Genomic DNA, 22,454 nt, shown 5'->3' on the forward strand with positions numbered 1-22,454 from the left:
ACAAGATGAAGAATTGATCAAATTTTCATACGGGCAGGTCTAGCGGTTTCGGAGATCTAACGAAAAAAGTAAACAAAAATGCCATTTGGCGGTCAAAAATGATCATTAGACATATGCACATCAAATTATCAGATATTTTATAGAGATTTTAACAATAAGTATAAATTTTGTTTACATTGCTATGGGTTCCGTACCAATGTTTATCCGTTAGATAGCGACGCGGCGCTTACGCGCTTTATATTTTGTCTTCTTGCAGTTAAGGCAGTACGATTGCTTTGAAAAAAAGTTTAGATCTTCCGAAATATGTCAAAATAAAAAATCATTTTTTTTCAAAAAAAAAAAATTAAAAAAGTAAAAATTAAATTTTTTTTTCAAAAAAAGTAATTATTTGTCCAATTTATAGTTTCTCAACAATCTTATTTTTTCGAAGTAAAATTTTTTAAAAATGTTAATCGTTAAAAAAATTTTGGTACGGGAAGTTCCAGCAATTTGCCTTAAGACACGATGCCTTAATTGCCTTAAGACAGAATTCCACTTACAGCTAGTTCATTATTGAAACTAACGCGTTCTCGCTTAATATTAATTATATGTTGTTAATCATTTATAGTTTTTAAGTAATGTGCATCATGTATTAGCTTTGTATATTGTTACTCGCGTTAGTATTCTAATTAACTTAAAAGGTTAATTGTCAGCAAACGTTAGATTTATTATAAAGCTCTAATTAATAGATGTAACCAGGACTTAGCAAATATTATAGAACTGTAAAAGTGCTAAGTGGTTTGATAAATCTTCGACAAATTGACGTCGAAGATCATCCATGATGCTTGCGTCACGTCAGAAGTTCAAATTTGTTAATAGTTTGTTTTTCTTGACACTTTTTTTAATAATAACATAATAGTACCATGTGATAAGTCAATCTGTCATGTTTAAAATTTCAAAAATAACAAATTTGCCTCAATCCGTATCTCTGAAAAAGCTAGACCTGCCTTGATCAAAAAAACTAATAATGCTGCATCAATAAGAATCGAATGCTTTCTTAATCATTCAAATCTGTTCAACCGTGTTCTCGAAATCGTCAACGACAAATTGTATCCGCACATACATGCAACACACACACACACACGTACACACACACATAATCAATTTTTTAACTTTCCGTATGGTAAGTTATTGTAATCGTCCAAAAATCGAAATTGAAAATTTTTACATTTCTTCACGTTTTGAAGGTTTCTGAACATTTAGGCATACCTCAGAAAAAATGGATGTATGTGTGTGTGTATGTTACAATACAATACAATACAATTTTTCGTCCACGTTTTCTGGTGCACAGATCAACCAAAGGTTCAAAAAACATTCGATTCCTATTGATACGGAGATGTGCTGATTAGTTTTTGGCAAACGCAGGTCCAGCCGTTACGGAGATACAAAGCAAAGAGTGCAGAAGATATAAATCGAGTTTTTGAGAAAACGGCGTATCTAAAAAACATTCAATTCGTAATGATTGTGAGAAGAGGTGATTAGTTTTTGGCAAAAACAGGTCCAGCCATTTCGAAGATATAGAGCAAAATATGGCAGTTTTTGAAAGAACTAAGCGTCCGATTTGAATGATCCAAAGAACTTTCTGCTTGTTTTAACAAAATAATTGCTTTTGGAAAAAAAAATTCGGAAATTTTTTTTTCAATTTATTTTATTAAATTTTTTTTGTATATCGAAAATAATTCAGATTTTAATTTCAATTATGACTAAAGTTCTAATATACTTTAAACAATAATTTCAACTTAGCATTTCAGTTTCTTTGCAATTATTTGCTGTATTTATAATAAACTATTTGAAAACATTTAATATTCCTCGAACATTTCGTTACAGTACGGGAAGTTCCAGCAATTTGCCTTAAGGCACGATGCCATATACCACTAGTTTTTGTAGGGGATTCCAAAATGTTCAGAAAACCTTAAAACGTAAAAATATATAAAAATTTTCATAAGCGATTTTTCCAATCCACTTGTTGCTTCGCTGCTTCTTGCGCCCAAATTTAAAAGACTTAAAAAATTATGGCCTATTAACTTGATCGAATGCGTTGTATCTAATAGTAATTACCCACTGTGGTAAATACTATACATAATTATATGTCAATAATGTAAATCAAAATAATTTATAGAAGTTATTTATGTTCTGATGATTATTAATAAAAGAGAGAGAAAAATCGATTTTATTGTGATTACTATAACTTAACTACGTTAACTCAACCATTGCTAGTTTCTTAGATATTTCGCTTATGAATTATACATGACAATATTTTTGTCATATACGCAATGCGCAGTTGAAAATAAGTTGGTTCAATGACCTGAATCTATTGCAAACTGATCATTCTCTCTAGAATGTTACTATTTCCAAAAAAATACAATGCAATTTTCACAAATCGCTAAAAAAGCATTAGAGGAAACAATTCTTGACTTACAACTTTTATGTTTCACACATTAAAGTACTGGATTTAGAGACGTTTTTTTTTAATTATAATTTTATTCTGCAATCTGTATATATAATTACATTAAGCAGAGAATGATGACAAGTTGTTTACAAATTTGTAAATACCCCACCCCCCCCAGTGGCGTATCTACTAGAGCTAATATAATAAAAAAAACTAAAAACAAAAGGAAAAAACAATAAAATGTAGTTAAATGAAAGTATTATAGTTAATTAAACTATATTAGGTCCCCAAATGTTTTTCTTTTAAGTCTGGTCGGCTGGCTTTCCTAGTATAAACGGCATGCTAGTTGGTTAGAATGGACGTCTATTCTGCTCTTATAATTAATGGCAACCATTGATTATGTTCTTGAATTGTAGGTATGTCTTTGTGGAGGATTCATGTTGACGTGTAGCGAAGAGCGTTTGATATTTGCCGCACGTTGTATTATGCTTAAATTGTTCTTTTTAGCAGTACCCCAAAGTTGAAAACCGTAGGTCCACACGGGTTTCATCACCGCCTTATATATAAGTAATTTGTTGTATGTTGATAATTCGGATTTTCTGTTTAAGAACCAATAATAATTTTAGAAAATTAGATCTATCTGTTGTCTTTTGTTCTTTATGTATATTTTCCAGTTCAGTTTCCTGTCTATGTGAATGACGAGATACTTTATTGATTCTTTGAGCGGAAATATAGAGACTTAACAATGAAATTGGTGTTTAATTTTAGCATTCCTATTTATGGTCTGTTTTTTCAAAATTTATTTAATGCAATACTTAAGCTAAAATAAAGATTTTATATTAGGTTGTAACTTACTAAGCTTTTTCTTTTTGTCAATAAATTATAGCAAATTTTTGTACATATGATTACATTTGGTTCTCCATAAAGCCATTTCTTAATGAATCTACTTAGCTAGTTGACATTTTGTTAACTCGGAACGAAAATATATCTATATTTAATATATATTTTTTGTTAAATCTTTTTTAGTTAGTAGGTTGGCAACTAAGTAAGTGCGCATCTTTTTTTAGAAAATCAAGGACAATTTTTGCGTGGAATTAAATAACTTTGCTCTGTATACCATTTTGATCGATGACCTTTTGTAATTTTCCAAGAAGGATCATTATCCCAAGTTTATAAAACTTCTAGTTTCTATTAGCAAAAACTGAATTATGTATAATTTGACACCATCATGATTTTTTTTTAATTCAAGGGTTTTAAACAGATGGTTTGTAGTCAGGAATATTTGGTGGATGTGGAGAAAAATTTCAACCCACCCCCAATAATTTTTAAACATAACCAAATTTTTTCTATTAGCCGAATCGATTATTGCTTTAATTAGGTAACTGGACGATCAGAGCAGCATTGAGTGGAAAGTCACCAGAATGACATTTTCAAAATCAATTTTAACATGTTGTTTTTTTTAAGGCTTCGACACCATAAACAGCATCTATTCTTCGGGAGGATCGTTTTACCCTTTGCAGAAATAAAAATGCAAAATTTGACTAAAATGTTTGTTTTGATATTCCATCTTTCAACAAACGCTAAACGACAACTACATAACCGATCAAAAAAGTATTTTTACTAATCTACAGCTAAATTTCTCACTATACAATAAAAAAAAGTGTTTTACATGTAGACTACTTCAACAAACCCAAAGAATCATTTGAAGCAATCTAAGAGTAAAAACTGCACTTAGTTGCCAACCTTATACTATTTAATGATAAATTGAAAATTAGTTTGTTTCAAATTAATTCCATCTTTAGCCATAGTTATTGACAGTGAGTAAAAAACTCATGTCATATTTACGATTATTCCGCGTTTAAAGCCTTGTATAAAACTCTGTTCGCATAAAGCTTGGCAATTAACTTTAGTATTAAATATCACTTCTCTTGTGCACATTTCAAGACGAGTCTTGTCACAGACCTTAAAATAAAGCACAAGCAGTCAGAAACTTAATTTACCTAATTTTTTGGTAATTTTCATAAATTGGAATATAGAAGTTTAAAATAATTAGTGAAGGACTATTCGAACCTAAAGAATTTTTGCATTGCGCAACATTATTTTTCATAATGTTTAGTTTTATATAAGCAGTTTATCGCATATATCATTTTCAGATTATAATGGGTCGTTGTAATTTTATTATAAAGTAACGAGAAATATTCAAATTCAAGCTATTCTTTTTTAAAAGTCAGGTCAACCCGACAGAAAAAACAAACTCCGGCACCAGAAAAGCAAGGTTGAATACTAAGACTGTACCGGCCAAACCGGGACACCTTACTATGAGTTAAATCTAAGAAGCATTTTTTTTGTTAAATGTTTTACCGATACTATACAACATTACATTAAAATCACCAAAATTTTCAAATTGCCCCCCTGAATTTACAAATTGCCGTCCGATGGGGCGTGCGCCCCACGTTGGGAAACACTGATTTAGCGTATATTGATAAGTGAAATAAAATAAGTAAGTAAATAAGTAAGTAATAAGTAAAACGTAACACTAGAAATTAATGGGGCGATTCTGCCGCACAACAGACCAATGTTATGGCAAGGCCATGTTACGCTCCAACTTCCATACATTATGCCACTGAATCATACTGAATACTGTTAAAATGCCATGTATTTGATGTTCATTCAGGCATTTTACACATAAACTACAACGTCATTCGTATGTTATGAAGCTGTGTCAGAAAGACCCTGTTGTCTAAGATCGTTTTATTGACATTTGTGCAGTTTCTATGGTTAGGTTTTCTATCTGACAACCTGAGAAAAATGCCTGAATGCACAGCAATCACATGGCTTTTGTCAATATTTAGTATGGAAAGTTCTTAATAACATAGCCTTGCCATAAGATTGGTCTGTTGTGCGACATAATCGGTCCATAAATTTCTGTAAATATAAAAGAATTCATTTTGTTAAAACTTACGAGTCAAGTGTTTCTTCGTTGATGTCCTGCTTTTCAAATTTGATGACGTCTTGGAAGCTCCTGGCATACCAGGCGCTGACCAGGTCAACGCTGGGCATACTCAGCAGTCTCTCCGGCAGGAGGGCGATCTCCTTCATTATGTTCGCCAGCCGCACTGGCAATTCCTTGCGCAGAAAAACAAAGGATTTGCGCTCGCACGCACTTAACCCTAACAAGATAAAATATGATAAGTATGAAAATAGATTAATTATCGAAATTATAATACAAACAGTGATTTGTTTATTAACTTCCCGTGGGATGAGTTATGGCAATCGCAAAAAAATCGAATATTAAAATTTTATGTATCATTAAGTTTCAAAGGTTGCTGAACATTTTGGCATACTTCAGAAAAAATAGATCTATGTGTGTGTGCGGATTCAAATTTTCGTCAATTATTACGGGAATACGCATTGAATTATTCAAAAAGCATTTGATTTATATTGAGAATCAACACGTCTATGCGGGCAGGGCCAGCCGTTTCGAAGAAACGAGTCAAAAAGTGCCAAAAATGGTAATTTAATTTAAGATATTGAAACGCCCAATTTCAATATTTCAAAAAACAATTGGCTTGTATTGACAGTATGAAGAACAAATTAAATTTAGACAGGTCTAGCGGTTTCGGAAATCGAGTGAGAAAAATTTAAAAAAATCATTTGCCGGTCCAAAATAATCATTAGAGATATGCACATCAAATTATCAGATATTTTATAAAGATTGTAAGAATAAGTATAAATGTTTACATTTCTATGTATTTCCGTTAGACTGCGTTAAAATTACTAAACAATTGTTCAAATTGTTTTTCATCTGCAATAATACAATGCCTCATTACATTTCAATATTTCATTATATACTCCATTCTTTAATTACTATTTTTATTTTTATTATATCTTATATAATTTCCTCTCTTTTATAATTTTATTAAAATCTACTAATTATTATTTTTTCTTAAGTATATTTTTTTGGTTTGTTTATCGCTAATCAAGATGATTAGCGATAAACCAAAGCGTTTCTTGACAGATGTCCTGAAGATGGAACGTACTTATTTCCAAAACGTCGAAAATAAACAAAAATCTGTTTATAAATAAAAACATTTTTTTTATATTTTATTGCTATATATATATATATATATATATATATATATATATATATATATTTGTAAGACGAATATATTATGTATTTGCTCTGACAATATGCGTCATCCTTTTAAAGTAACTGTAATGAAATAAATTATAAATAATGTGAATGCATAAGCTGATAAAAGACCTTGAATAAATTATGGGGATATAGAGTTCTCAATTTTAGTCAATTTTGATTTCATGCTCAAATTAAAAAACAAAACAACCATAAAATGTTACACAAAATAATATAATATATATGTATACATATACAATGTAATATATATAATATATATTACCATATGCGTGTGTTCAGATACAAATTTTCGTCGAGGAATTCGTGAACACGGATCAACCGATTTGAATAATTTAAATAACAAATTTAAAGATACAAGGCAAAAAATGCTAAAAATCGTAATTCAATTTGAATGATTCATAAAACATTTTACTTGTATTGACGGTCCAGCGGTTTCGGAGAGCCAATAAATAAAGTAAAAAAATGCTATTTTGCGGTCAAAAATGATCATTAAACATATGCACACCAAATTATCAGAAATTTTATAGAAATGTTAATAATAAGTACAAACTCTGTTTAAATTTCCATGGTACCAATTTTTAATTTTTTAGAGTAAGTTGCGGCGCTTACGCGCTTCCATATTTCGTATCTAAAAAAGCTACGCAGTGCGATTGCTTTGAAAAAAAAAAATTCAAAATTTTCAAAATATAATAAAAATTCTAATTAATTAAAAAAGTCATTTTTTTCAAAATTTTCAAACATTCTTTTGTCAAAGTTTTCAAAATTTTTTAAATCTTTTTCAGAGAATTTTAGTTTTCGGTACAGAAAGTTTCAGAAATCTGCCTTAAGGCACGATGCCATGCACCACTAGTTAACGTCCCGAAGGAGAAGTTTATGTTTTCATCAAAAAATCCGATTCGCTAATTTTATGTTTTCTCGAAAAGCCATTCTGAATCGAATGAGACCAAATTTGGAAAAAGTATGTGTGTGTGTATGTGAACAGATTTTCTGCCGTAAATCGGCTGCACCTATTTCAAAAATTTGAAAAACCATTCGATGTATTTCGATGAGGACTATCGTTTGTCAGTTTTGCGCTACGATCGGCCGAGCCGTTTCCCTGTGAATCGCAGAAAACTGAAAAATTTTTCGTCCACGTTTTGGCCCGCAATTCTGAATCGATTTTGAAAATTCAAAAACCGTTCGATCTGCCAAGCCGTTTCTTTGTCATTTGGAAAAAAGTGTTAAACTTTTCGTCCAAATTTAAGCTCATACTACCGAATCGATTTTAAAAATTAAAAACTGTTCGAAAGGTTAGTTCGAAAGGTAGTTGGGAATGATACTGATTAGTTTTAGGTGAAAATTTACCGAGCCGTTTTCTTGTAATTAACTGTTGAAAAAAAACTTTAAGCCGACTTTTATAGAACTTTTTCTGGCGATATATATATCATGGTTTTATAGAACTTACTGAAATATTACGGCCTTACGACAAGTAGTTTAATTTTAAAAATTCATCAAAGTTTGAGAAAATAAGTAGTTTTTTGACGTTTGTTAAAATTAAAATTAGACGATTTACTTGGTATAACGATAGAGTACTTGGTCTTAATGAATATATTGAACCATTAAAGTCCTACGGAAACTGGTTCAATTATAAAAATCATTAATTTGTGAAAATTTGCTTTTAGAAAATACATTGAGTTAACGTGATCGTTCGTTCTCAATTTATGTAATAAATCCATTCGGAATACTTCTAATCACTCATAAATTAATTTATTTTTTAATTGATTAAGTCGATTATTTACACATATCGGGAAGTTCATGTAACTTGCCTCGAGGCAAAATACCAATACCAACTAGTTTTTTTTATCATTATACATAAAAGATTTACTACTGTCTGTATGAACATTCAGTCAATATAATGGCTCATGCTAATTGGTTTAAGGGCTGTAATTGATTGTGATTGTTTGTGGAAGTAACCAGTGTTACTTCCACTTTACTATAGGAACTTAGATTGTGATGGGTGCATAACTGCATATTAACATATTACTCTATAAACTCAATGCACCACTAGTTAAATGCATTTTATAGTGTTCATTTTTCAATTGGTCTATTTATACTAGGTTTGATATTACATTTTTCGTTTCGCCTTGTATCTCATAAACGGTTTCCGCTGACATTGGCCTTGAGCCCAGACATATTTTTTCATATGAATAATACATTAAGTCGTAACATTATTCAAACAAAAACAACATATTGTATGTAACAACACAAAGGCGGCATTTAAACACTGAAAATCAAGTGTGAGGATCTGAGCACGTATACTAAATCCAAATTTAATGAAATTTGGAACAAAAATAAATATATTATGAAATATTGATTTTCATTATTATTATCCGGGATTTCCTGTCTTTTTCAGTTCATTTTTTTTCACAGTGCAGGGCGGGATACAAAGGTCCAATTTGACTTATATCAATTACAGTAATACCTCGTTTAACGCCGTATCGTTTAGCGCTCTTTTATTTTAACAGGAAGATGTCGAAGAAATAATTCAAGAAGCAGCGCAGTCTTTCTAATGGCGAGCTCAAGGAATTAACTGAGCAAGAAGAAAACAAAAATGTTGACGGCAGTGATTCAGCGAAAGAGCAAAATTTCGATGATGTTTGTAAAAAAGAGTTTGTCTACCATAACTGAAATAATGGATCAATTCATCGAAAATTATCCAAATTTTGAGAGAAGCTCGAAACTAAGGCGAGATGTCAGAGATGCTCTATCCGTTTATGAAGAACTTTTAAAAGGACAATGCAAAAGAAAAAGTAAAACAACATGAGATGCTTTAGTCTCAAAAAGGCAAAACACTGAAAATGCGGAAGGCTAGCTAAATATGACTGACTGACTTAGAATTTTATTTGTTTTTTATTCAAGAATATTCGTTTTGTTATCTATATTTTGTTTTTATTTTTGCAAGAAATCATAATGTGGTACTAATTTGGGCTTTAAGAAATAAATGTTTGGTTTTATTTTTAGTAAAAAAAAAACATACTTTTTAAATTTAATACCGGACCAATTTCCTAGCCGCCTTCCCCTAACCCCAATATTTCCATGTAAAGATAGCCTCGTTTTGACGCTGTTTCGCATTGCGCTCTACTTTGATGGAACGTATTCTCCGCGTTAAACGGGGTATTTCTGTATACTGTGAAAACTAAACCAACAACATAAATCTCCAGCTAATTTATCACTGAAAAACTATATTTTTTCAAATAGATGAGATAAAATGGTACAGTCAGAGTGCAAGAAGATCCACCATTTTGTTATAAAATTTCAAAAATCATTTATTAAATAATAGCTAGATTATTTAAAGAACGCGACGTAATTTAATTATTAGGTTGAAAAAACAAAGCTAAAAATCATAATCTAAATATCTATTTTTAAATATAATAAATATAAAAAATTATCAACTCTTATTACTATCATAAATCTTGAGTATAAGTATTTCTGTTTGATTTATCATAATCAGACTCACTGTCTCTTGAAATACAATTATCACAAATAAAGTGAATTCAAATTTAGTTTATAATACATATTTTGGACCCATTTTTTATTAAGATTGCAGTGGATACAACCTTCATATGGAACTTTGCCAGTGGAATTCGTCATCAGAGATGGAATAACTATTAATTTAATTTATCTTTTGTCAAATTGCTTTATTTAACTTATTTTCCATTTTTATTCACTAGTTTCTTAATGTTTACACCTCACCAATATAAAAGATTAGGTCAGTGGTTCTCAACCTTTTATGCATCGTGCACCCCCTGCTCTAAAAAAATGTAGCGCCCCATTTAACTTTTGCAACAATTTAATTTTATAAATACTCAACTGATATCAGACAAACTAATATGAATTACAAATTATTTGTTGTTTATTTTTTAACAATATTTCAAAAATTTTGGATTATTTTTGAAAATAGTATTCTGGAAACAGATGTACGGGTCTCCCTTAGAACAGCCTGGAAACAGGTTGAAAACCGCTGAATTAGGTGGTCCATTTTACTCCAACCACAAGTAAGCTATTCTAGAAATTACATAAATAAAGGTTGATTCTAACTTGAAAATACACATATTTTTTTCAATTTTGGTGTCAAACAATTCAGGTTGACTTCCAACGCGCAAGAAATATAAAATAACCAAATCAAATTTTATGACTAACGACTAACTGAAACAATAAAACTCGATGAATAACCAAACAAATGAATATTATATTCATTCTTTATTTCTATATAATACTTTAGTTACTTCTTTACTTTTAATCATTGTCGATGTTATCTTTAAAAAAAAATGCAAGTTCAAAATCCTACACGAAACTTTGCCCGATATACATTTAATTGTTTTTGTATTGGCACCGAGTCAAAATGAAGTGGGAGAGATGAATCGAGTTTTCAGTAAAATTTCGTCAGATGATTCAAGGTACAATATGGAATATAAGTTAAACTGCAAACACAACTGTGTTGATATATTGATTCAGAATTCAACTAAATTGCGTGTATGTTCGTGTGTGTGTGTGCGAATACAATTTTTCGTCGACGATTTCGGGATTATCCGGGAATCAACCGATTTGATTAAAAAAAAATCGATTCCTATTGATGGGGAGATGTGCTGATTATTGTTATTGGCCAAGGCAGTTATTGGCCAAGGCAGGACCAGCCATTTCGGAGATTCGGGACAAAAAGTGCCAAAAATTGCAATTCAATTTTTGAGAGAACGGAGCGTCTGATTTGAACGATTCAAAAAACAATTTACCTTACCCTTTGTCCTTACAAGACAAAATGAAGAATAATTAAATTTTTGGGTAGGCAGTGAAAAAAGTAAACAATGCCATTTGGTGGTCAAAAATGATCATAAGATATATGCTCATCGAATTAAGGAACCGATTCTGCCACATGACAGAAATATGTTATGGCAAGGCCATGTTATGAAGAACTTTCCATACTAAATATTGATAAAGCCACATGGTTGGTGTGCAGTCAAACGTATTTCTCGGATTGTCATATAGAAAACCTAACCTAACAACCGAACAAATGTCAAAAAAACGATCTTAGATAACAGTGTGTTTCTGACACAGCTTCATAACATACGAGTGACACTGCAGTTTATGTGTAAAACGCCTGAATTCACAGCAAATACAAGACATTTTGACAGTATTCAGTATGATTCAGTAACATAATGTAAAGTTGGAGCGTAATATAGCCTTGCCGTAACATTTTTCTGTTATGCGGCAGAATCGGTCCCTAAGGTGTTATATAGAGATTTTAATAATAATCCGTCTATGAAAAAGCTACCCAGCGCAATTGCTTTGTAAAAAATCATTTTTTTTCAACAAATAAACTTTTTAAAATTTCAAAACTCTCAAAAATCTAGTTTTGAAGTTTTGTATTATAATTATATTAAAAAATATATATTAATAAATGTAATTATATTGTATATATATATATATATATCGAAATATTTTTAATACAAGTATTTTCACATCAAAAGAATTAAGAATTTTATCACTTGAATTCATAAAATAATATGCTCTACGCGTAATAACAATAAATACTCAAGATCATATGACTAATCAGTATATGAAATAACTTTTAAGATAAAGATAATGCTTAAAAAATTCTTCAATATATATTTTTTTTCTCATTTTATAAGCAGTTATTCTCATTAACTTGTTCATAGCGAGAAAAATATATTACTTATATGTTCAATAATTTTTCGAACAAAAAAGTATCTTAATAAAAAAAATGAAGTAAGCGACACAACCCAAAGCGTAGCAAAAGTCTTACTGTAAGTCAGAGCAAATCTTATATTAAAATGTTTTATAATATGGTTAGTTTTATGTAAATGGTCTTGAAACTACAGAATTTGAAGTAAAACTTCTTTAGGCACGACTAGGGTGTAAATCCGTACAAATGCGTTGGAAGTCCGCTACGCCCGAACGGTTTGTCATTTGCTCTCGATGAGATCATTTCTATACGGGTCGATTGTGATTAGACGTCCTGTATGTGAATAGAGATCTGTCGTTGTATGCGTACCGATATCAACAAGGAAATTGGCATAGAATATTATACCTTGTCCCCCGTAAATAATTATAATGAAGATAATAAAACCAATGCAACATTTGTGCCGTAAGTTTATTGAAATAATTTCTATATTATTGGCAGTTTCTATAAATCTTTGAACTTATTGAAATGGAAAATATTTTTTAGGCAAGACAGATATTACAGCTGTTCAAAGAATGAGATTATCGCCAGCGAAAAAGTAAAAAAAATACCATCAGTCAATGAATTATGTTAATTTTCATTACATGAAGTTCTTCAAACACAATTACATGATGAGTGAAGTTGCGAAAACAATATTTGTTTTGGCGTTGTTTAACATAATCCACTGTGTGAACCAATATTATAGAATTTATTAATCAGCGATTACTTCATTTCTCTAATGAAGGTCCATTTCTAAATACTAGTTACAATGACAAACCGATCATGTCATGTTTGAAGTATGGCTTTAATTAAATTATTGTTTCTAAATATTATACATATTTTTAATGCCATTATAAATATATAATTCATAATTTATCATTATATAAATGTGTATAATGGTTGACACTATTAAATGTGTGCAACACGAGTGTTACGTGTTAATAAACATTATTCAAAATTGTTATATAAATGTTCTTGCATTTATTTTTAAGATTTTTAAATAAGTTTTACTTCAATCGAGTGTGAACCTTACGCGCACTCTTTTTTTATACATTCAGTTACATAGTTTCATACAGATGAATGACAAGATGGGAACAATAAAATTCCGTTTAACCCTTTGGCTGAAAACCAAAACTTGTAATTAATTCATTCATTTCAAAAGAAGCTTGGCAACGCCAGGCAAATTTGGTGAGAACTATTTATATTTCTCTATAAAATCGATGGCACCTGTTAGGATGAAAGTCCAATGGTATTGAATTAATTTCGATGAAAAAATGCTATAAAAAGACTTACGTACATAGTCCGCAATACCAAAACTATATAATCTATAAATATCTTCGTGATCGATAGAATATTTAATAAACTTATTAGTATGTATAAAGCTGACACTTTTAGAGCTTCGTTTTGAGACGAGTAAATAATATAATACTATTATAAATAATAAGTGAATATTTTTCCATACGTCTGTGGGCCCGTTACAAAACTAAGGAAATGCTAGGAAAATTTTATCATTTAAAAATTATCAGATATTTTATAGAGATTTTAATAGTAAGTATGAAATTTGTTTACATTTCAATGGGTTCCGTACGAATGTTTATCTGTTAGACTGATGCGGCGCTTGGGCGCTTCGATATTTCTTTTAAAACACCCACGCAGCATGATTGCTTAAAAAAAAAGGTCAAAATATTCAGAAAATTTCGAAATATAAACTAGTGGGGCGCATGGTATCGTGCCTTAAGGCAAATTGCTGGAACTTCCCGTACCAAAAATTATTTTTTTAAAAAAGATTACAATTTTTGAAAAAAATTTACTCTGAAAAAAATTAGATTTTTGAGAAACTATAAATTTTTGACAAAAATTTACTTTTTTTTGAAAAAAAAAGGCTTTGAAAAAAATTTTATTTTGAAATATTATGGAAATTCTGAACTTTTTTTCAAAGTAATCGCACTGCTTTAACTGCAGAGACGAAATATCGAAGCGCGTAAGCACCGCGTCGCCGTCTAACGGATAAAAATTGGTACGGAACCCATAGAAATGTAAACAAAATTTATACTTATTGTTCAAATCTCTATAAATAATAATTTGATGTGCATATGTCTAATGATCATTTTTGACCGCCAAATGGCATTTTTTTCCTTTTTTAACTAGATCTCCGAAACCGATAGACCTGCCTTCATAAAAATTTGATCAGTTCTTTATCTTTCAAATACAAGTAAAATGTTTTTCGAATTATTAAAATCGAACGGTGCGTTTTCTTAAAAACTGAGTTACCGTTTTTGGCACTTTTTGCCCCGTATCTTCGAAACGGCTAGATCTGCCATCGCCAAAAACTAATCAGCACGTCTCCTTATCAATACAAATCGAATGTTTTTTGAATTATTCAAATCGCTTCATCCGTGTTCCCGAAATCGTCGACGAAAATTTGTATCCGCACACACACCGATACACGCACACACACACATATATACACACACACATCCATTTTTTCTAAGGTATACATGTGCCAAAATTTTAAAAAACCTCTGAAACGTAAAGATATATAAAAATTTTCATTTTCGATTTTTTTGCGATTACTATAACTTGCCCTACGGGAAGTTAATAAAATTTAAATTTTTCAAAAAAGTCAATATTTCTCAAAATATCAAAAATCTCAATTTTTTCAGTTTTCAAAAGTTTTTGAGACATTACAATTTTCGGTACGGAAAGTTCCAGCAATTTGCCTTAAGGCACGATGCCATGCACCACTAGTTTAATTTATATTTAATTAGATCCATAATTTAAATCATTTTATAATGAAGTTGACTGTAACACGATTTCATGTTCATTTTCTGTAAATGAATATCCCATGACTATCAATTCAGAAGAAACATGTACGAAAGGCTAAACTCATGGTATAAATTATTTAGTACAAAAATATTGCAAACTGACCATGTAAATAAAAATCGTAAAAATACCGAACTATTTATTTTATTCGTAACTCATATTTCATTTGTCAATTTATTCAAGGATGGCGACCTACGACAATAACCTTCCCGAATCGTACTTTCGAGGTCAGTAACACAGACGCGTAAATAGAATTAGTAGAGAAAAGGTTTCCAACATCATTCGAATAAAAAACACTTAAACTAATCGATTGCTACGTAGTCTATATTTTTTTGTAAATATTATGAAACTGTGACTGTGACATATTTGTATTTATTTTTATCTTTTAATATGTTATCTTTAACGGTTTATCGCGGTTTATAAAATTAAGCTAATAATAAATATGAATCGATTTATTGCTGATGATGATATAAGAGTAGAAAAATTGGGATAAGAACTTTTTTATTACATAAAAAATATCAATAGTAAAATAATTTTCTTCTTCATTTAGCAAATATATAACATGAGAATTAAAACTAGTGGTGCGTGGCATGAAGCCTTGAAGCAAATTGTTTGAACTTTCCGTAGCAAAAATTAAAGTTTTTAATAAAGCTTTAAAATTTTCTGAAAACTTTGAAAAAATTTGGCTTTTGAGAATTTTGTAATTTTTGACAAAAATCTAAACAATTTACCAAACTAATTTTTCGAAGCGCTTAAGCGCCGCGTAGCAGCATAGCGGTTACACATAGGTAGAATTGTAAACAAAATTTGTACTCATTATTAAAGTATCTGATAAATTGATGTGCATATGTCTAATGATCATTTTTTCCGCCAAAAGGCATTTTTTCTTCACTTTTTTCATTGGATCTCCGAAAGCGCTATACCAGCCATTTCAAAAATTTAATTAGTTCTTCATTAATACAAATAAAATATTTTTTGAATCATTCACATCGGAACTCCCTTAGTTCAAAAACTGAATTATCATTTTTGGCACTTTTTGCTCCGTATCTTCGAAACGGCACGATCTGCGTTTGCCAAAAACTAATCAGTACGTCAATACCAATCGAATGTTTTTTATGAATTATTCAAATCGGTTGATTCGTATTCCCGAAATCGTCGACAAAAATTTGTATTCGAACACACACACATACATCAATTTCAAAGCAATCGTTTCATCAACTCAAGTAGAACGTTTTTTGAATCATTCAAATCAGATGCAAGTAAGTTCTCTCAAAAACTGCCATTTCTTACACATTTAGCTCGGTATCTCCGAAACGGCTGGACCTGCCCTTTGCTAAAAAACCAATCACTTCTCCCTGCCATTGCAAATTGAATGTTTTTGGACCATTCAAATCGGATTCCCAGTTCTCTCAAAAACTCGATTTCTATTTTCTGCACTCTTTGCTCCGTATCTCCGAAATTTCTGAACCTGCATTTGCCAAAAACTATTCAGTACGTCTCCTTATCTATAGAAATCGAATGTTTTTTTTAACCATTCAAGTCGGTTGATCCATGCGCCTGAAAACGTGGATGAAAATTTGTATCCATATATACATACATACATACACACACGCACAAACACACACACACGACCATTTTGTCTGAGTATGCCAAAAGGTTCACAAACCTTCAAAACGTGAAGAAATGCAAAAATTATCAATTTCGATTTTTGGACGTTTACAATAACTTACCCTACGGGAAGTTAAGTAGAGCCAAATTAGTAATCTAATTCTTCAAAAAGTTCGTTAAACAAATTGAATTTTCATCAAAAATTCTATAAGGCAGCATATCTCTATATTTAGTAATTATATATAAAAATCGATATATTTATATATACATATTTTGCTAAATAAAAATCCACACAATTTTGTGGATACACTTTCTTATTTAAATTTGCAAACCAAATATGACGCCTAACAAATGTAAATGTTTGTTTGTCTGTAACAAAAAATAGAGTACATATATAAATCCCGCAAGACTACAATAATTTTTTACTAGTTTTTGTTTTCTTCACAAAAAAGGTTTTCATTAAAAAATACTATTTACTAATTTTATATTATCGTGACGTTTCAAGTTATTGTCAATTACACCAAAATTAGAACAAATATGTCTTTCATTTCACCAAAAATACTGAACCGATTTTGAAAATTAAGAAACTTTTACGAAATCGTTTGGGGGCGCTGATTAGTTTCTGGTAAAACTCGGCTGGCAGGTTTCTTCGTAATTAATTCTTAAAATATTTTCTTGATAATTTTAATGAATCTTTACATAGTAATAAGGTTTATAGTCTAAATGAGCATCCTCAAATAGTATAGGTTTGCAAAAAATGTTATAATTATAAAAAATCGTTACAATTGCAGAATTAGAAAAAGGTTTTCGGCTTATTATATTTGTGCTAAAATTCAGTCCTCGCTTGAAGATTATACAATTGATTTTTTATATTTTTTAAAAGCACAATTTAATAAATAAAATATAAGTTATTAATTGAATTTGTTTTTTCCTTAACTATATAATTGCATACGAGTCTATTATGTGTAAAATGTAACATAGAAAATAATATATAATTGTTTACTAGCACGTTTTTTCTTATTTATCTGCTTCTATTGTCCATGTAATGAAATAATTAATATGTACTCATTTTAGAACAATAATATTGTTAATATGTCAACATAACATAATTGCGGTAATAAAAATATGACTAGTAAATTTTCTTATTAATAATACCGGTATTAGTACCGGTATTAGGTACTAGTTACAAATTTGAAATATCAAATACCGGTATTCAGATTTTAGTACGGTATTGAAAGCCCTATGTACGGATTAAGCATATGTTCGACTTTCTAATTCATAACAATTTTTGTGAGCACTGTTGTTTAGTTTACGTTTTTAGCTATACGCTATTTAATTGTTTTGTAAGATGTATTGTTATTTTTAAGTCAAATTCAACAGCTTATTCAGACGAGAATGTTTTTGGAGCTTAATATAATACATTGTATTATTATTATGATGATTATATATATATATATATATATATATATATATATATATATATATATATATATATAGGGTGGTCCTTAAAATGGTCATTTTCGAATTTCTTTGCTCCCAGGGGCTCAAATGGTTCCAAATTGATAAAAAACAATTCTCTGAAAGTTTTAGCTCTTAATATTAACGTTTAGATAGAGCGCAATTCAATCAAAGTTTGTATGGAAAGAGCATGGAAAAAATTTTGAAAATTTAAAAAAAATGTTTTAGGTATAACTTAGCGACAAATGAATGAGTTTTATTTATTCATTTATTCGCTAAATTACATCTAAAAAACATTTTTAAAATTTTTGAAAATTTTTCCATTCTATTTCCATACAAAACTTTGATTGAATTGCGCTCTATCTAAACGTTAATATTAAGAGCTAAAATTTTCAGAGAATTGTTTTTTATCTATTTGGAACCATTTGAGCCCCTGGGAGCAAGAAAATTCGAAAATGGCCATTTTAAGGACCACCCTAATATATATATATATATATATATATATATATATATATATGCATAATATGAAAATTTGATGTTAATAGATAAATTATGTGGTAAAAGATAAATTTTAGTGAAAACAACTTAATATAACTTTTTAAAAATATGATTTATATTATGAAAATATAATACATTAATGTAATTTTATTTTTAATAAACCATTATATATTATATATGTTTTTTATATCACCTCTATAAAAGCTTGCATGTGAGTGGGGTAAAAAAGACCAACTTTTACCCTGGCAAAAGCGTAAACAATGAAAAATAGTAAATAAAAAAGTGAATTAAGTTAAAAAAATAATTTTACAAGAGATAAGTTAAATAAATAGTTACTTCAACTATGCTGATGATTATTTCTGACAAAATACCAGATTATGCAAATATACAGTGTTATCTCTGTAAAAAATGTATCCATAAAATTTATATTTTGCATTGGTTGAATAATGTAGCGATACTTTAAAAAATTCCCTTTAAAATTAAAAATAGGACATTGGATCTGTTTGCCCTCTGGCTGTCTCATTTTTCCCCGCCGGATAAAATGAGGTAAAAAAAATCAGGTGACAATTTTTTGAAAAACAGCAAAAGAACATATTTTTACAATGATGAATTAGCTGGGAGTTTTACTGAACACAGTTAGATAGTGGTTTGTTAGATATGTGTTATTTGTTTTGATATAATTGGTTTGATTTTCACAATACAATTGCCCTAATTCAAATTGAACCTTTGTGCCCCGCCCGTTGTACATTTCTATTATTGTATTCTATTAATTATTATCCTCCAAAGTGCTCTTTCAATATCAGTGCTAAAATTATTCATAATAATCTCGAATGTTATCACTTCAATAATTAATACAAACTTATCATCGTATGAACAAGATAAAATTTATTGATGATAACATTTCTAGAACGCCAGATACCATCCTATATATCGTATATATAAACAAACGATGTATTTGTTTTAATATTTTCAAAGGAAAAATAAATTTATCGCCGTTTGTAGAATAAAATAATTATTATTTGTTTGAATTCATAAGATTTTTGTTAATAAATCACACGGGCATATCATTATTTAATTTTGCGTAATTTATTCAGATTAGTTTCAACATGATTCAGCGGTTTTGATTAATTAGTTAAATTATTATATTTATATGTACTCAAATTAAATTTCTAATGTAGCTATAAATTTATAAAATATTGTGTAGGTGATATGAGACAGCTTTATCCTGAATAAACAATTAAATAAATATTATATATTGGCAAACAAATGTTGTCTGAGGATTTTATTTTAAATATTTTATATAGAGGCTTAACTTACGTTACTTATGATTAATAGTTTTTGGTTTATGCTAATTAGTTAAATGATTTCATATCTAAAAACTACAAAAAATAATGCTTTACTAACGAAATGTGATTTACGCACAGCCAGAAATCAATTAAGCAACAACAAGTAAGCTTCAATCAAGCACAACTTGCTTTAAAAAAATGTTCAAAATTTTCAAAAAATTTCAAAATATAAAAAAACTATTTTTTTTTCAAAAAAAGTCATTTTTTTCAAAAATGTCAAAACTTAATAATCTAATTTTGTCAAATTTATAAATTTTTTTTTAAAGCTTTTATTACTAGTAGTATATGAGATCGTGCTTTGAGGCAAATTGCAGGAACTTCCCGTACCGTAATTTGAATTTTTTAAAAGCTTTAAATATTTTGAACATTTTGAAAAAATATTTTTTTTGGAAACCTTAAAATTTTGTGATTTTTTTTTTATTTCAAAGCAAAATATCGAAGTGCCACATCGCAGTTAACCGTTAAGTTTGATATTATAAATATTGATATGAAAAACCCATAGAAACATAAACTAAATTTATACTCATTTGTGAAATCTATTTAAGTATATCATAATTTGATGTCATTTCTTATCTTCGAAACGGCTGAACAGACCTGCCTTTGCCAAAAACTAATCGGAACGTTTCCCTATCAATAGAAAAGGAATGCTTTTTTTGAATCATTCAAATCGGTTGATCCGTGCTTTCGAAATCGTCGACGGTTCGTCATCCATTTTTTTTAAAGCATGCTAAAATGTTCAGGAACCTTTGAAACGCAAAAATATGCAAAAATTTTCATTTTGTTTTTTTTTGCGGTTACTGTAACTTACCCTACGTGAAGTTAATATAGAAAATATATATTATTGAATATTGCACATTTCGCCAAATATTTTAATTATGTAGATAAAAGTATCAAAAGCAACAGAATATATGATATATGATAAATAATATAGATTAATATTTTATATAAAACATCATTCTACATGAAATAACAATTAATTCTTTGCTCTGTCTATATGAAATACAGTTGGCTCCTTAAATTTATTTTTCATTGTTTTTGTAAATATACTGATGATGAAAAGTTAACAAGTAAATTAATATTGAGAAAGTTATATTAAACATCTATAAAACACAACCAATTGATTTAAATTATGTGTCTAGTAGGTTTGAACTTTACTCATTAACAGTAATCGTATTAAGAGAGTAAAATTTTAAATTTCAATACTCGAGATTACGAAAGTCAGCTTTATCCTGAATAAAGGGTAATTGTGTACTTAATACTATATGATATGATTCTCAATAAACTGATAAATGTTTTTACAGTAAAAATTCTAGTTTTATTTATGCTAAATAAATTTGCTTTCATTAGTTGACAAAAATAAATATAACAATTTTATTAATTATCTTCTAATATATTAGAAATTCAGTTGTAGAAGCATTAATTTTGTAGGATTTTTGAAAGCCCGTAAAAATAAGCAAACAATATTTTTACTATATTTTTTACAAGCTATTAATTATTGTTTTAAGATATATAAAAAAAGATGAAAAAAATTAATATTAGTCGCACCTATAGTTTTTTTTTCCAAAAGGTGATAAAGTGGAGAGTCTCAAAAAAATGATAGTAATCCCTCCAAGTAATCTGGACAAACAAAATATATAAAGTAAAGCGAGGCTTAAAGGTCCGCAGGTGAAAAGGTTCATCATCATTATCTCAAAAACAAGTAAAGTTTTTTTTTTAACAATATAATTTTAAAGTAAAAGGTAAAAGATGTATAAACAGCCATCACCTTAATTTTTAAGATGTCGCTGTCAGAAGATATACTAATATAATAAGAAACTTTTTTTTTTTCAAGTAGATAATTTTTTTTGGTTTTCAGCTCTTGTTTTCAATTGATACCTGAATATAATTCTTCAGCATACATTGTTCTTTAAGACGTTTTACTATTTTTAAGTTAGATTCAACCGTTTTTTTATATAACCTCCAGAATAGCTTAAATGTGGTTGGGATAAAAAGGACCACCTGAACTTTTACACTGGAAAGGGTCTAAACAATAAGAAAATAGTAAAAGAGTAAATTTAGTTGGAACAAGCAATTCATCAAGAGATAAAGTGAATTAATAATTACCATATGGTTACCATATCAGGTTTATATAGACTGTAATATTTGTAAAAATGCGACCAAGAAAATTTTATCTCGCATTGGTTAAATAATTTAGTGCCTGTAAAATTAAAATTAATACATTGTGTCTATTGGCCCAGTGGCTGTCCCTTTTTACCCAACCTGTGAAGTAAAAAGAGACAGATGACAAATTATAAAAAAAGGTAAAAACACATACTTCTAAAATAGCGAATTAGCTGTGGTTTTTATTGAATATAGTTCGATAGTTGATTATTTGTTGTGATGTAGTTCATTTGTTTATATAATTACTATAATTACTGAAAGTCA

The 22,454-nt window shown here is 29.1% G+C and overlaps 1 protein-coding gene across 1 annotated transcript in view; it reads right to left on the reverse strand.

Annotated features, from left to right (window-relative positions):
• The window catches only part of LOC113375971 (pyruvate dehydrogenase (acetyl-transferring) kinase, mitochondrial-like), a 55,060-nt gene that overhangs the window by 29,225 nt on the left and 3,381 nt on the right, over positions 1-22,454 (reverse strand). The window contains exon 2 of the mRNA XM_026615909.1: positions 5,391-5,598. Within this exon, the coding sequence (XP_026471694.1) occupies positions 5,391-5,598 (208 nt within the window). The remainder of the gene's footprint in view (positions 1-5,390; positions 5,599-22,454) is intronic.

This window comes from Ctenocephalides felis, unplaced genomic scaffold (assembly GCF_003426905.1).
Source record: "Ctenocephalides felis isolate EL2017-DRISC unplaced genomic scaffold, ASM342690v1 CF-g0.4_SCAFFOLD_01886, whole genome shotgun sequence".
In the NCBI taxonomy this organism is placed as follows: domain Eukaryota; kingdom Metazoa; phylum Arthropoda; class Insecta; order Siphonaptera; family Pulicidae; genus Ctenocephalides; species Ctenocephalides felis.